This window comes from Podarcis raffonei, chromosome 7, assembly GCF_027172205.1.
Source record: "Podarcis raffonei isolate rPodRaf1 chromosome 7, rPodRaf1.pri, whole genome shotgun sequence".
In the NCBI taxonomy this organism is placed as follows: Eukaryota; Metazoa; Chordata; class Lepidosauria; order Squamata; family Lacertidae; genus Podarcis; species Podarcis raffonei.
Window position 1 is genome coordinate 62,290,567 of NC_070608.1, and position 15,601 is coordinate 62,306,167.

A 15,601-nucleotide genomic window follows, 5' to 3' on the forward strand; every position below is an offset into this window, starting at 1 on the left:
AATTTTAAGGTCAAGTAACACAATCTTGATTTTGATCCATTTGCCAAATAACTCCCATAACCCTAGCTAATATTCAGTCAAAAATACTTAACAAGAGATGTATTCCAAGAAAAGCTAATATCAGAGAACCGTGTGTCCTTAACAAGCGTTGTAGTAGAGTATCCTGGCTTTGGAAAATGTTATATTTAAAACTTAATCTTCCAAAGGTAACAATATAAAACAGACAAACTGGAGCTGTAAAAAAGGAGCTAGTCGATAAAAATAAAGTGGTGCTATGTTTCATAGAACTACAGCACAATATCCCCCATCACATCACTGAAGCAGAACAGTTGGATATTAACCTTTAAATAGCTGGAAAGAATTGCACCACAAAGCACCAACCCCCACAGTATTTAAAATGGTAATATTCCTAATACTATTTTATACTTGAAGAAGTATCTGCAGAAGCGATAAATCTGATTGTTACTTAAGTAACTTGTTGAATGATAAGTAAAAGCATACATTCTGCTTTTAATACAATTATCTATTAATAATCTCAGTCTCTTTACTGTATCATTCCACCATAACCAAACTGTTCCTTCTCTTCCATACTACCTAGATCATGAAATATTGCATAACACTACTGCAATAAATTTGTGAGCCACCTTCTTGCTAAGATTCATGCACCTTTGTCAACATTTATTTCATCCTTTTAGAAGTATTGTCTATTAAGATCTTCAATATGGTTGGAGTGGCTGGGCAAAAAGTAAAGCAACTTTGAACATTTATTTATTGTTTATTTATTGTTAGATTCTTATTCATCTTCTTTCCAGCTATAAATTCCACCTATTTTACCGAGAGAATTTCAGAAGTCTACACTTGTTACTCTCCCTCGCTATATATTACATATACACACTGCACAAATTCAAATAACACTTTTGACATGGAGCACTGGAAGGTTTCATCAACAAGCAGCATGACATTATTTCAAACAATTTTAGTACAATAAAGTCCTACTAGTGACTGTTTATATATAGACAGTGGATTAATCTCCACTATGCATTTCACAAAATCACACCTGCACTGTCTACAATATATCTCAATATTTGTAGTAAGGAAAGCAAAAGCTTTCTATATCCAGGATAAACTGTCTTTCAAAGCTAATATGCTTAACCTGCAGTTTCAATCACACTGGGAAAAGATCGGGCGATTAATTGTCACCAACAGGAACAACAAGGTTATAACTAATGTACAGTAAAAATGTGCTCTCAAGATTATTGCCCACCATTCCATACCTTTTTTCATCTGATTGCCACCATTCCATACCATTTTTCATCTGATTGCCATAGGATTAATTTAGTGTTTTGCATTCACTTATATAGCAAATGAAAGTGGTATGAATTTGTCATATGCTTCACAGGTTATACCCAGGAATGCCCAAGCAAGCCACAAGATAAGAAGAACTGATTTTGATTAAAACATCAAAACAATTGAAAAACATTCCTAGCTAATTTTAGATACATAAGGCCAGGGTTCTGTTGTTGTTTCTACTGTTACTATTTCAAGAGATAGCTACTGGAGAAAAAGGTTACAGGGAAATAATTCCTCCAGACTCATAATAATTTTGAAGGCAAGAATTTACTCACGACTGGAGAACTCAGAGCTTTAAAAAGATCTGATTAGCAACAGCTATTCTTGTTCTAATGCCCAGCCAGAGCCCAAGTATATGACTGAAGAATTCAAAAAATGACCAGAAAAACTTACCAAAGCAGACAAAGCCTTCCTCTGTTCCTTCTTCCATTCATGCTACAAATCCCTCAATGACTAGCTCTTGGGCTGGCACAACATTTGCTGCACTGAGATAGTGTTTACTAACAGCCTCCACATAAATAGAGATTTATTTCGGGTTACGTGCACTTATATTACAGCATAAAACTTTCACTATAGGCAGTTACCAAATGTAGCCTCTTACGAGATTGAAAACAATTAAACTATCATCATCGTAAAATCTGCAGATTTTAAAGTTTGACCATGTGACAGCCAAATCTATAACAAGTACAAGAGAGAGGCGACATAGGTGTGTTCTCCTTCTCCTTATACCCACCACAATATTGCAAACTTCTCCATTTTACCCAAGGAATGCAACACTGTTTAAGAGACACCCACCAACACAACAATTCATAATCCTCTCCCTTTTGAAACTAACTCATTGCACGGCTTTATTCCTTTCCCCATATTCTATTACAATAGAGCATTTGAACAGTCACATTACCCAACAGCTGACAGGTTATTCCCCATTATCAGTGCCATAATACACCTGAATTGCCCTGCCACATCTCATGCTATATTCGGAGAGCAATTCTAAGACGTAATCTCTCACAGGCTTAGGGATCCTAGGAATCCTCCCCCGCTATCTCTCCATGGCAACAGTAGCTACAGTAGAGACGGTCCACCTCTTACGCAAGCGAAAGGAATATGAAACACTGCCAAGAGGCCACAAATGCCAGCAGTCAAAACATTACCCTCACCCCTCCCTATTTAATTGTTGCCTTAAAGAAACAGCAGTCTATTTATTTTTGTTTTCTTCGTATTGGAAACGCACACACAAATCTGCATTTGAGCAGATGGAAGAAAGCATACCAAAAGATACTTGCAAATTAGGGCTGCAAGCACTTTCAAAGTAAATAAACCACGTAAAGGGGAAGAACTCTCCTCCCAAAACGCTTCCAGAAATACACTTCCCTTCCTGAAAGAAACACTTGGGTACCAGGCACTTCAAATCAAATATATTGTACCCCTTTATGTGTGATTATAATATTGATACAATCTACTATAGTGTGTTAAAAGATATCAAAGCACAAAACCAGAAACTGCATTTCTATTTTAACTTGACAGAACAACACCTACTGAATTATCATTTCACTTCAGATGTTTCTGGTCTCCAGCTCCCATCAGCCCCAGTCAGTGTGTCCACTGGTCAGGGAGTGGTAGAGAACATCTGGAGAGCAACAGATTTGGAAAGGTTGAACTTGCAGACATCAGATGCTCTCACAAGAATTTGCCTAAAATAGAATGTGGAGTGAGAGGGAAGTCCCAATTCACATTGTAATTTACCTACAAAAGATAGTCTGTTCATTCTCACCTGATGAAAATAAACTGCTCTCATCTGGCCACTCATTATCTGACCATACTTTTCCCTATTAGTCATGAGTATTTCGTTTATTTACCACTTTCATTTTTGTGAGGGTGGAGTTGAAGCAAGGCAGTGAAGCAGAAAGGAACAAAACTGGAAAAAGAGAAGACAAAGTTGTCCAGTGTACAAGATCCTATATTCCCATACTTAAGTTGAAATTCTGGGAGTAAGCCCTATTGACATACTTCTGAATAGACATTAATAGGGCTGTGGTGCTAACCCAACAAACTGCCATGGTACTGACCCACAATAAAGGCCCTGAGGGACGCGGGTGGCGCTGTGGTCTCAGCCACTGAGCCTAGGGCTTGCCGATTGGAAGGTTGGTGGTTCGAATCCCCATGATGGCGTGAGCTCCTGTTGCTTGGTCCCAGCTCCTGCCAACCTAGCAGTTTGAAAGCATATCAAAGTGCAAGTAGATAAATAGGTACAGCTCCAGCGGGAAGGTAAACAGTGTTTCCATGCACTGCTCTGGTTTCGCCAGAAGTGGCTTAGTCATGCTGGCCACATGACCCGGAAGCTGTAACGCTGGCTCCCTTGGCCAGTAAAGTGCACCGCAACCCCAGAGTCGTCTGCGACTGGCCCTAACGGTCAGGGGTCCCTTTACCTTTAAGAAAGGCCCTATATGGCAGAAGTGGGGAAGTGCCGGCTCATCAGCACTAACTGGGCCCGCCATGTCTCGCAATTCACTTCACAAGACAGGTTTAGACAGGCTACAGGTGCACAAATAGAAATTAAAATTTGAAGAAAACCCATGAAGGTGTTATGCATGTGGAATTGCTTGAATGTGATTTAAATTCATGTGGCCACATGATGCAAGGAGCCTTAAAAATGAAATATTTTTATGGCATCGGTGCCAGTATTGTCAATACGCTGATGACACTCAGCAATCTCTCTGTGTGTCATCTGATTAACAAATTACATGAAGCTTAATCTAAGATCCTATTCACATTTCCAAGGGCTGATCTATATTATAGTTTACTGCAGAACAGGATGAACATTTCTGGTTCCTCAAGAACTGAATTAGTTTCGACTGCAATGGTATGCACTTTCTTGGAGTAAAACCCACTGAATATTTCTAAGTAAACTTGCATAGTCATGAGGTGGCAGTATACTTGAGAAGACATGGCCTGGCTAAACAACTGATTTGGAGAAGAATGTACAATAATTGGAAGCATGTACACCATAGGTTCAGGTGAGGTCAGACTCAAAAGTCAGCTCTTTGTTCAGAAGTATTTAGCTCCTAAATGCAGTTTCCAGCAGCTGGAAAGATATTAGTATGTCGTGGAAGAAAAGTCTGCATACACCAAACCACAGGCAGACACAACATGAATTAAGCAGGTCAACTATGTCAAGCTGCATTCTACCACAAGTAAGTGCATAAATATATATAAAAGAAAAACGCTTGGCTTTCAATCTGCATCCATCTCCCAAACTACATGGATACACAAGCATGCCAAATTTTAACAGAAACCTAGAACACCACAGCAAGTTATGTTTTCCTCCATAAGTGAAAGTACAGCTTTGACACTTTCAAGACAATCCTCAACACACACACATATGTCAACACACACAGAATTTCCTAGAATCCTAGAACTGTAGCTTTGGAAGGGACCCTGAGGATCATCTAGTCCTACCCCCTGCAATGCAGGAATATGTAGCTGTGCCAAATGGGGATTAAATCTGCTACCTTGGCATTATCAGCGCCATGCTCTAACCAACCGAGCTTGTATGTTTAACCTAAGCATTAGGGTTTTCTTCTTCAGTTAAGAAAAATAGTTATGACTGCTGTTACTCTTCAAGTTCATATTATTTCACTTCAATACGACATTTCTTCTGAATTCACCTCTTTCATATTCTGCAGTAAATGCTTAAGCCTCAGTTCTGGGGCAATTAAGGTCTTTGATCACTGCCCTCAGTTTAAACACTAAATAGAGGCTTTAAACAAACACCCATCTTTATACACGCCTCTCACAGAGATAAGGTTAACACATTTTAATATCACAAAGGAAGTTAAAGGAATAATTTCCTAACCTGTGCTCCATTTACCCACCTAAACACTTGTTCCTTTTAACTCTGCCAGCTGTTATAACACTGTGCTGCATTTCCCCAGTTAGTGGAAAAATATAAAGAAAGCAGAGGGGTATTGCAGTGTGGTTCCTGACCAGGAATTGCAACCCTGTGCGATGCTGGATACCAGATTCTCACTCCCTATCTGGCTCTCCTGCTTCAACTGTGCAGCACTTCTCCATTTACCCAACCAAGGAATTGCAAGCCACTACCATGATAGCTTTGGTAATGGGTCTTTCCTTAAAATCTGAACTTGGAGGGATTAAAAAGTCAAAAAGGCTGAAGTGAAAGAATACAACCCCCATAGTACTTCAAACAACACGTAAGCAAAAGGGCAAGCTGGTACAGTTTACCATAGTATCTGTCAGGTCTGACATGGTATACAGATAACCACAGTATCATCTATTATTATTGTTTTGTTGAAGTCTATCTTAATGAATATTATTGTAAGGTCAGAAATCTCATTTAGAATATTTTTTCATTGTATTGACAACTTCATGTATTGACACTGACAAGTTTTATCATCACTAAAGTTTATCACCTTATTATTGAAGATTTCAAAGCTCTCACCCACTTCTGAACGTAAACTGAAAAGACTTATGCACTTCTATTCAGATGAATGGTCAAATCCATTAACACACTATTTACATTATCATTTATCCCAAACAGAAAGGAAGGTCATTCAACAGGGCCTAATCCTACCAGGCCAGGAACAGATGGTGCCCTCGAACAGGAAGGCAAAAAAATCCAAACTTCTGTTGCTTCATATTCAGAGCAAAGTTTACTCATGCTGATAGAGTCTGCATACCCTTAACTATATGGGTCGGTAGCCTGCTAAAAAATAAAATTAAATCAATGTTGATGTTTTTACTCTACTCCCTTTATTACAAATATTAATGTGTTGTTGATAAAACCTGCTTTGTTTTATTCGGCTTCTGTTGACAATTCTTGCATTTATTTGTAATAATGTTCTGCTTGCAGGCTTTAAAACAGTTAATATATAAAGCTTTTATAAATTTATTTTGAGGCCATGAAACGTTGTCTACTCCACACAAAGAACTAAAAAGGTTTTGTGGTGCAGAATCAGCAAAGGAGGTATCTTTTACTGGACCAACATTCATTTGTTTTAAGAAAATCAGCATAGATACACAGAATTAAATGAACAATTTTAAAGTATGAAAATATACACAATCAGCCTTGCAACTTTTTTGTGCTAGGAAGAATGTTCATTCTGCCTGATGAAGAGTTCTACCCAAAGATCTTTAAATAGTTGGTTGGTCCAAAGCACTATCATTCATACAAATCATGAAGTAAATTAGGTAGAAGGAAACAAAAAGCAGACCAGGAGGACTGCACATTCAATAGAAGCATATTTATTAAATTAGATTACATAAGTTGCCAATGCAAGTCCAAGATTCATAGCAGTTATAGGAGGTGATGCTTTCATGAATACATAATAGGTTCTAGTCAGTGTATTGCGTTTTTGGATCACAATTCTATGCACTGCTTAATTGAAAGTAAATCCCACAGGAGTTCAATGATGCTGAATCCCAATTTTAATTATAAAGTTCAATGAGATTTACTCCCAGGTAAATGAGACTAAACACTACTGCAATCAGTGGAATTTACTTTGAGTAGACATGCATAGGATAACACTATCTAAGATAAAATATAGGTATGTCTATGAATTTTAGCATCCTAACAACTCTACATTTTAAAATAAGTTTTGCCTTGGGCATATACACCTACTTAGCTGAGTAACTCCATACCAAGAGGAACTGTATAATTTTGCTAAATTTCCTTCTCAATTGTTTCCAGCAGCCTTGAAACCATATACTTTTGGTCTTTACATAACTTCTGAGAAGGAAAACAAATTTATCTTTCCTCCCTATAACATATGATGATTCATTACAAGATTAGTTTGTCAAAACAGCTGTTTGGTGAAAATGCCTTCCGGTGAATTTTTGCGTTATCTGCCAATATCTTAGCCATACTGGAGGTGCTGTTGTAATCTCTTGCCCAAAAGATGCGGTGTTAAATTTTCTGCCAATGGAGAGCTAGTATGCGGAAACATCAGTTTGTCACAAACAAATTGTGGAAAAAGAAGAGGAAGCTGTTACAATAGAGATGAATGAGCCAGTCCAGCAGACTTTAACTTTAGGGTTCTTGAACTTCTTCACCATAGCCACACAGCACACAGTTGTGTCCTAAAATAACCCTCAGTTTTTTGCAGATGTCCCAACAGTTGCTGAATATAAGATAGTCATGGGACATTAGAAATATTATTTGGCTCCCAAGTCTGAAGCTCAAGAAGATTCTTAAGAATTTGATGGAAAGAAGCAAGGTTTATGAAAGATGAGCCTAGGCTGGAAGCCTGTGCCCCATTCAATCTTGGTGCATGGAATTATCACATATGCAGTTGGGCCCAATTTTTGATAGTCCCATGTAAATACTGTTTCCACCTGTTATGCAAGTCCTTTCTAAAACAGTCTCTCCCTGCCCCCACAACCCGTATCTTTTAGACCTTGCTTTTATAACTAAACTTTTACTCCAGAACAGCTGTACAAAATTTAAGGAGTCAAGTCACTTCTATGGCAATCGTTTGACAGTGAGGCTGCTGTTGACTTCTAAAAATGATAGTCATAGAATCATAGAACTGTAGAATTGGAAGGGACCCTGAGGATCATCTAGTCCAATCCCCTGCAATGCAGGAATATGCAACTGTCCCACACGGGGATCAAACCTGCAACCTTGGCATTAACAGCACCATGTTCTAACCAACTGAGCTACCCAAGCTAGGAGATATTGCATTTTAGCTATTTGCCTTGAAACAGAAGCCCTCAAAAAACAAAAACTTGTTAATAAAGAATATTCAGTTTGTTATTTTAAAAAAACTAACCGCAACCTGGTACAAAAGACAAAGTCATACCCAGCAACATCCTTTCAATCTAATATAGACACACTTAGCACTACCAGGAGCAGTCGAAGCTTTAAGATACTGTTTGCTGCTATGAAATATTTCATGCCTGCAGTACCTAACATTCTATGATTCACAATGACATTAACATTAGGGCTCCCTCAGACTCTCCTCTGAATTAGACGTTGTCATCATCAGGCATTCCAGAAATCAATGGCTGTAACCACATTTGCAACAAGGAGCTCAACTTCAGTGCGCATCTATATAGATGCATATAAAATTACTGAGTACTGTTTTCTCTTTCCCCTCCTACTCTTTATGAAAATAAAAAAGATGGTCTCCTACTAGTATTTATCTGCAATATTTTAACGCCATTTCTACAGGTAAATCTGTCAAGGCAGTTTAAAAACTAAAAACATAAAACCACTTTATACAGTGGCAAGATAGCACTGCAGTCGGTGTCCAAGGCAATTCCTTCCCTCCAACATAATGATAGGCTTTTCTAAAGGTCAAAAGTAAATAAAAACTTGTCTGGTCAGTTAAGTTCTCTACTACACCAACAGTACATAGCAGTGGGGTGCATGAGGGGTCTTTTGAGGGGGGGTGAACCTTATCCCCCCCCCATCCTAGCTCCCACTGATGTATCACTCACCCTCTTTAAAAATCAGATCCCACCCTCTACCCACTTCTCTGCCTTACATATAAAAAGGGCAGACTGGTGAACAACCAACCATGTCCACCCCAGAGTCAAATGGAATTTCAGACCCAGCTATAAGACATTTAAATTATTCAGACACAAAATACTCAAGTGTTTGAAAATTCTGGTCCACCAGCTATTAAACATCCCCAAACAGAAATACAGTATACAGAAATAAAGAATTTGGATTCTTACATTTGTTTTCCATAGTATGGGTCCAAGAACAATAATCAGAAGCTGCATGCTTAACACACCAAGCAAGTCTCTTTAAAGAATATATTACATATTTTAAATATTTCATTCTGCATTGGCCATCTTTCCTTCAATCAATACACAGAACTTCCCAAATATTTTAATTGCACCAAGCCTAGCCAATTCTTGGAACATCTGATTTGCTAGCAGCATATTTTCTTCTAAGTATAACTTACTACTTGAAAAAAAGAACTGTTCATGCAATAAATCTTAAAATTGACACAGAACTGAACACAACAGCACTGAGCGCAACATTTTCCACAAGCTATACAAATACTTGCTTCTCAAGGCATAAGGCTGGAGACAGTTTTGCAAATTTGGTGACAAAACAAGTTATTGCTTTGCAGTGCCCACAGTACTAAGAAATACATTGTAGGTGTGATTGTCTACAATTTTGCCTTTGAGAAGAGGCAAGTTACTGCTTCTAGCGTTCCCTCAGTCTTTAAGTTTATATTTCCAGTGTAGTCCACATAGTTGAACAAGTTCCCTATTACTCTTCTGCATCTGGGCTGCCAGAGTTTCAGGTGCTACAAGAGAACACAGTCATGCTACTAAAAACAGCTTTCGGTTTTCACCAGCAGATGTATATGTCTGTGTGACATTATATTTTAATTGGCTGGAAGAAATGCTGCCATAAGTACTGCTCCACTACTTCATCTGGGTGACTAGTAAACACTAGTCTAATTGTGCGCTTTTGTCCTTTCGTCCAAATTTCTTGAAAACGAACGCAGTGATGGGAAGAGGTCTATTAAATTAAGATTCCAGTAAAGCTCAAGGTACTCCTCCCACTAACTACAGAAATTAGTATGAGTGGCTTCTACCAAATACCCTCAGGCTAAAAGAACAGGAGAAATCAGTGAAACAAGCCTTGCTTTATAAAACAAGAAATACAAATGTAAGACACTCTCAAATTGTACCAAGGTGATAAATATCTAAGCAAGTGCTTTTCATAAATACCCAGGAGAAAGAGTTATCTGGTGTTTCACAGAAGCAACCGATAATGGAAATAAAGACTCTGCAAAGTGCTATGCCAAGCTCCTACAATGATGTAAAATGCAGGCTGATCCTTAAAAGCAGATACAAAACACAAAGAAGATTGGCAAAGGGCTAAAGCTCAGAGACAGAGCACATACATTATTTTCAAAAGATGTCAGGCTTGATTCCTGGCATTTCCAGGTAGGGCTGGAGAAGACCTCTATGAAACCCTGGAGAACAGCTGCTAGCAAAAAACAGTGAGCTAGAAGGACCATTGGTCAGACTTGCTCTAAGGCAGCTTCTATATTCCTATGATAAGGTTACCAGATTTTTTTCAATGAATCCGGGGACACTTTTCAACTTCAGTGGGAATGATAGGATTTTGTCAGGGGACTGATTTGTAAATCCGGGGACTGTCACAGGGAAACGGGGACGTCTGGTAACCTTACCCTATGAAGCATATTCCAACAGTTTTGCTGGTTTGACTGGTTTGCAAGTTACAACCTATAAGGGTAGATCGCAAAGGTTGGTCTGTGACTTCAATGCTATTAAGAGCTGTTTCCCAGAAAGCAACCCCACAAGCACATGCTAAGTTGAAAAAGTTCACACTCTCAATTTGCATGCATCATAACCACATTGGATATTGCATTCTTTTTTGTTTGTTTCAAAACATCTGAGTGATGCCGATTTTTCCTCTGCCCTACTTGATTTACTTTGTTCGGAATTGTGCTACGGCCTGACTTGCACTGTTTTGCCAACAACCTTTTTACTCAAGGTGTTACAAGAGTTACCTACATTTAGATACAAGTCATAATGACACAAACCTTTTGGGTGAATTTATGCAGAACTAAATTTGATGATATGTGGCAAAGATGCAATATGGAAGCAGCCATTTGCATGGAATGCTTCAAGTCCGACTGTACACAGTAATGTGATGAAATCACAGTCCATATCAATAATAATAATTTTATTAGTTATACCCCACCCATTTGGCTAGGATAAACCAGGAGATGACAAGCTGGAGTCTTGCCAAACACCTACAATGTGGCAATGGATTCAGATGAATGGTCACCGAAAAAAATCCTATGGTGGCTTCACTATCACTACTGCTTGTCTCTCATTTCTTGACCACCAGTAATCCTGGCCCTAGCCTAGAATGTTGGTGCTTAGCTGCCTCAGGAATCAGCTTTGTTCATATTCCTAGCGTTGAGTTTGGTAAAAATACTGCAGTGGTGTGAAGAAAGAAATAGTCTGCTAAGACTGCTGATCGAAAGGATAAAATAAAATAAAATTCAGTACCCATGGCTAACAAAGCCATTCTAAGCACAGGTTTCATGAGTGCCCAAGATGGAGCCAAGACGAACAGTAGCATATCCTAGGCTCATACTCTTACTGACTGAACTTGGGGAAGGATTTGGAAGGAAGAAAAATCTGAAAAGAAGCGACCTACTTTGTCAACTTGTAAAATGCTTCAGTTTTCAGATCAAGCTACTACAACATATAAGGGGGGGAAGTCTGCTCAGGCTCCCATGAGACTTTGCACTTTCCAAATAAAATTAGGTACAAATTCCGTATTATAGCTCCACATACAGAGTAAATTCAGTACAGTGATACCTTGGGTTACAGACGCTTCAGGTTACATAAGTTTCAGGTTACAGACTCCGCTAACCCAGAAATAGTACCTCGGGTTAAGAACTTTGCTTCAGGATGAGAACAGAAATTGTGCGGTGGCAGCACAGCGGCAGCAGGAGGCTCCATTAGCTAAAGTGGTGTCTCAGGTTAAGAACAGTTTCGGGTTAAGAATGGACCTCCAGAACGAATTAAGTTCTTAACCCGAGGTACCACTGTATATAACAACAGAAATGGAAAATTTGTTCCATTGTGGAAGTATGCAGAAGCAACCTAATATATTTCTATACCCATCTCGGACATCTGCATGCTGCCCCATAACGTTAATTTATCTGAGTGACTTACAAAAAACAATAAATGGTGTGTGTGTAAGCGTGTATGAGAGAGTGTGTGCTTTGCAAGAGCTTCCAAAGACAGATTTTAAGGTTCCAGGAAACTAAACGGTCCCAAAGGGTTCGGTTCAATAAAGGATCTGTGCAATCCATGAGCTTGCCTAACCAAGCTCAGACAAGTTTCCTGATCTAACAGAGCTAAAGCTTAGGCAGCGTCCTTTTCCATAACTCCCCCTCCCAGATCACCCAACCTTCCTACAATTGCATGGACTTGTAGCCAGACACACAAAGAGTCTATAAAGTACTCTGCCTAAATCATGGTTAAGTCAGGTTGAAAACTTGTCCAAGCTTGGTCTGGGCAGTTAAAAAAATCACAGTTTTTCTTTGCTCTTATGGGACTGTTCAAGGACTACAGAGTTCCCAGGTGTCTATAGAAAATCAATCTTTGGGGGGGGGCTTTTGCTCATATGTTCAGAAACTGGACAGATGTCATGGGGGGTGCTTTTCAACAACAAAACCTAAAATTAAAAACCAAAAACAGTTTTGTCTTAGCTCTACTACACAGGATGCAGGCTGGACCTTTCAGTTGCCCAAGGCAGTGATGAAAAATCAGAAGAACTAGGTTAGGCATTAAAGATAGCATTTCTGTAATTCTCCCAAGGCAGCTATGAACAAAGCATGCAAATGAAGTCAGAATCTTTTCAAACACTTTCAAACTGCTCAGCCTTTAAGCAATTAAAGGAAACTATAGAGGCAAGCAACAGCTCTATAAAACCACAAATACACTCATCCTTGATGTGCTTTATTTGCAGTTCTATTCAGAATCCCATGAGGTGCTGATCTGTCTAAAGTCACCTAGTTATGAAAAACTGCCCACATGAGAACATTTTCAGCTATGCTATCAAAAGAGAGAGACCATCAATTCACAACAAATACATTTTTAAAAAATGGACACAAAATAGATTTATCTAATAAAACCCTTGAGAATGCACTTCTGAAAAGTAATTTCCCCTATAAAGTAATCTAAAAAAACACCCACTAACATGCAAAGGGTGGTATCATTGGTCATGCTTTCCTATATTCTGGTACTGTATCTGACCTCCACACTTGATTACCATGGGACTGCAGTTGAAGATTGCCTAGAATCTACAGATACATTTTGTACTACCTGAGATTGGATTGGCTGCTGGGAACATATATTTAACTTATGCTTAAATAGCTCCACAAGCTCGTTTCAAAACACTACTGTTTACCCTTAAAATCCCTAAGCGGCTTGGGATCCAGGTACCTAAAGGACTGTCTGCTTCTACATCAAGCTGGAGAGGTCCTTCTCTGGGTGCCCTTGTGATCAGGGAGAAAGCCTCTTCTTCTGTGTCATCCCATTTGTGGAACTCTCCCTGGGGAACATCACTCAACACCTACTTTGATGTCTTTTCAGGGCCAGGTACAGATTTTTTTATTTATCTTCCCTGGGCTTTATCACCCAAGGAGTTTATCACTTGGTCCTTTTACACTAGACTTTTGTTTTGTTTTATTGCATTTCTATTATTACTTCGTAAATCACCCTGGACATTTTAAAAATAATAATGGTACAGAAGTCCAATAGGTAAACTTTTGAACCAGAAGACTAAATAGAGCCATACATACAGACATGTATGCAAACATGAATAGATTGTGGAGAGCTGCTGTGGAACAATGAAAGGATCAGTGTATATTATGGGTATGATATTCGCCCACCAGTTAAGGTAGTGAAGGAATGGTGGCCTGTCAGATGTTTTTGGACAACAACTCCAGTTATCCCTGACCACTAACTATGCTCACTGGGGCTGATTGGAATCCAACATCTGGAAGACTGCCACAGGAATCTCATCTATGGGGTAGGGAGCAATTCACCACTGTGAGGAACACTGCCTAAGAAACAGCCAATGAAGAGAATATAATATTATTATTATGGGAACCCCCACATCCATCAATTGCATTTCTACACAAAACTCCTACATTGCTAGTGTATGTAGCAGTTCATGAATGTACCTGCTAATAAAATGTTCATACCTACAACAATATAAAAACCCCAGAGTACTGTACTCTCCATAAAATCGCAGAAAGTACTCTCCAATAAATCCTCAATACATCTACCATATAATTCCCCTAGATCAGGGATAGCTAACTTGTGTCCCTCCAGGAGTTATTGGACTCTAACTTCCATCAGCCCCAGTCAACATCACCAATGGACAGGAAATATGGGAGCTGTAGTCCAACAACATCAGCAGAGCCAAAGGTTAGTCACCCAAGCCATAGATCATGGCTGGAGTATAAATATTTAAATTCTCCAAATCTCTCCAGATTTTATCTTCCTAGTCTTGTGGGATCTGGAAACCTACTGATGGAAGGAAAAACTGCTACAGCATTGCTTTGCTAGACCAACATAGTGTCAAAGTGGTTGGCAGATTTTTGTCTCCCTAAATAAGGCACAAAAAGGCACACATGGACCCAAAAACTCAGGCTAGGAGGCAAAGAGAAAAGAGAAATACCGTCAGCTGGTATTTAAGGGGTCACAACATCGGGAAAAATGCAAAGAGCAAAGTTAAATGAGATTTTCTCCTCCCTTCCCCTCATTCCTCTCTGTTTGCTTTGCTACAAAGTTGCTGTTGCATAAGCTTCTGCAGAAAAGGTCAGGGAAGTTCCACTACTTCAGCTACGAATCATATTCTACAAGGAAGAAAACTGTAATGACTGTGCTTATATGGCAGGCGAAGTTCACCATTTAGAAAGCAGTACTTAAATGAGTCTTGAGAGAGAGAAAACCCAACTAGCATCTCAAAACACGTCAAACGAGTAACATATTAAGGAGAAAACCAAAGTGGTCAACTCTTGAGATTCTGGCCCACAACATCTGGCACCACACTGGCTACTCCTTTTTTTTTTATAATAATTTTTTATTACAGATTTTTATAACAACACAAACATATAACAAATACATAAACAAACAAAAAACACAATCAAAACAAAAAACATGTACCATTTCATATCTTAGTTTCTTACACCTTTCTTCCCCGACTTCCTCATGCCTCCCTTCTCTGTATTCCAAGTTCTTATCAATTACTCAGCAAATCTTCCCTTATTTTAATAAAAATTCAAGCTAATCTTCCTTATTCTCCTTGTCTTAACCATTACTAATAGTAACCATTTACTTTCCAATCCAACATCATTCTAACTCTCATTAATTTTGTGGTATTTCTTTAAATAGTCCTTAAACTTTTTCCAATCTTCTTGCGCTGCTTCTCTTCCCTGGTTTCGGATTCTGCTCGTCATTTCTGCCAAGCCCATGTAGTCTATCACCTTCATCTGCCATTCTTCCAGTGTGGGTAAATCTTGCGTCTTCCAGTACTTCGCAATGAGTATTCTAGCTGCTGTTGTAGCATACATGAAAAAAGTTGTATCTGTCTTTAACACCCCTTGGCCGACAATACCCAAGAGAAAGGCCTCTGGTTTCTTGGTGAAAGTATATTTAAATACCTTTTTAAGTTCATTATAGATCATTTCCCAGAATGCCTTAATCT

General features: G+C 38.9%; 1 protein-coding gene across 7 annotated transcripts in view; it reads right to left on the reverse strand.

The window, feature by feature from the left end:
- Positions 1 to 15,601, reverse strand: part of HIVEP1 (HIVEP zinc finger 1) — an 84,318-nt gene that overhangs the window by 47,107 nt on the left and 21,610 nt on the right. Inside the window, exon 1 of one of the 7 annotated variants that reach the window (XM_053396906.1) lies at positions 1,744 to 2,417. The exons of the other annotated variants lie outside the window; for them this stretch is intronic. Coding sequence (XP_053252881.1) covers positions 1,744 to 1,780 — 37 coding nt within the window. The 5' untranslated portion in view covers positions 1,781 to 2,417. Of the gene's footprint in view, positions 1 to 1,743; positions 2,418 to 15,601 lie in introns of those variants that run through there. 7 annotated transcript variants of the gene reach the window in all.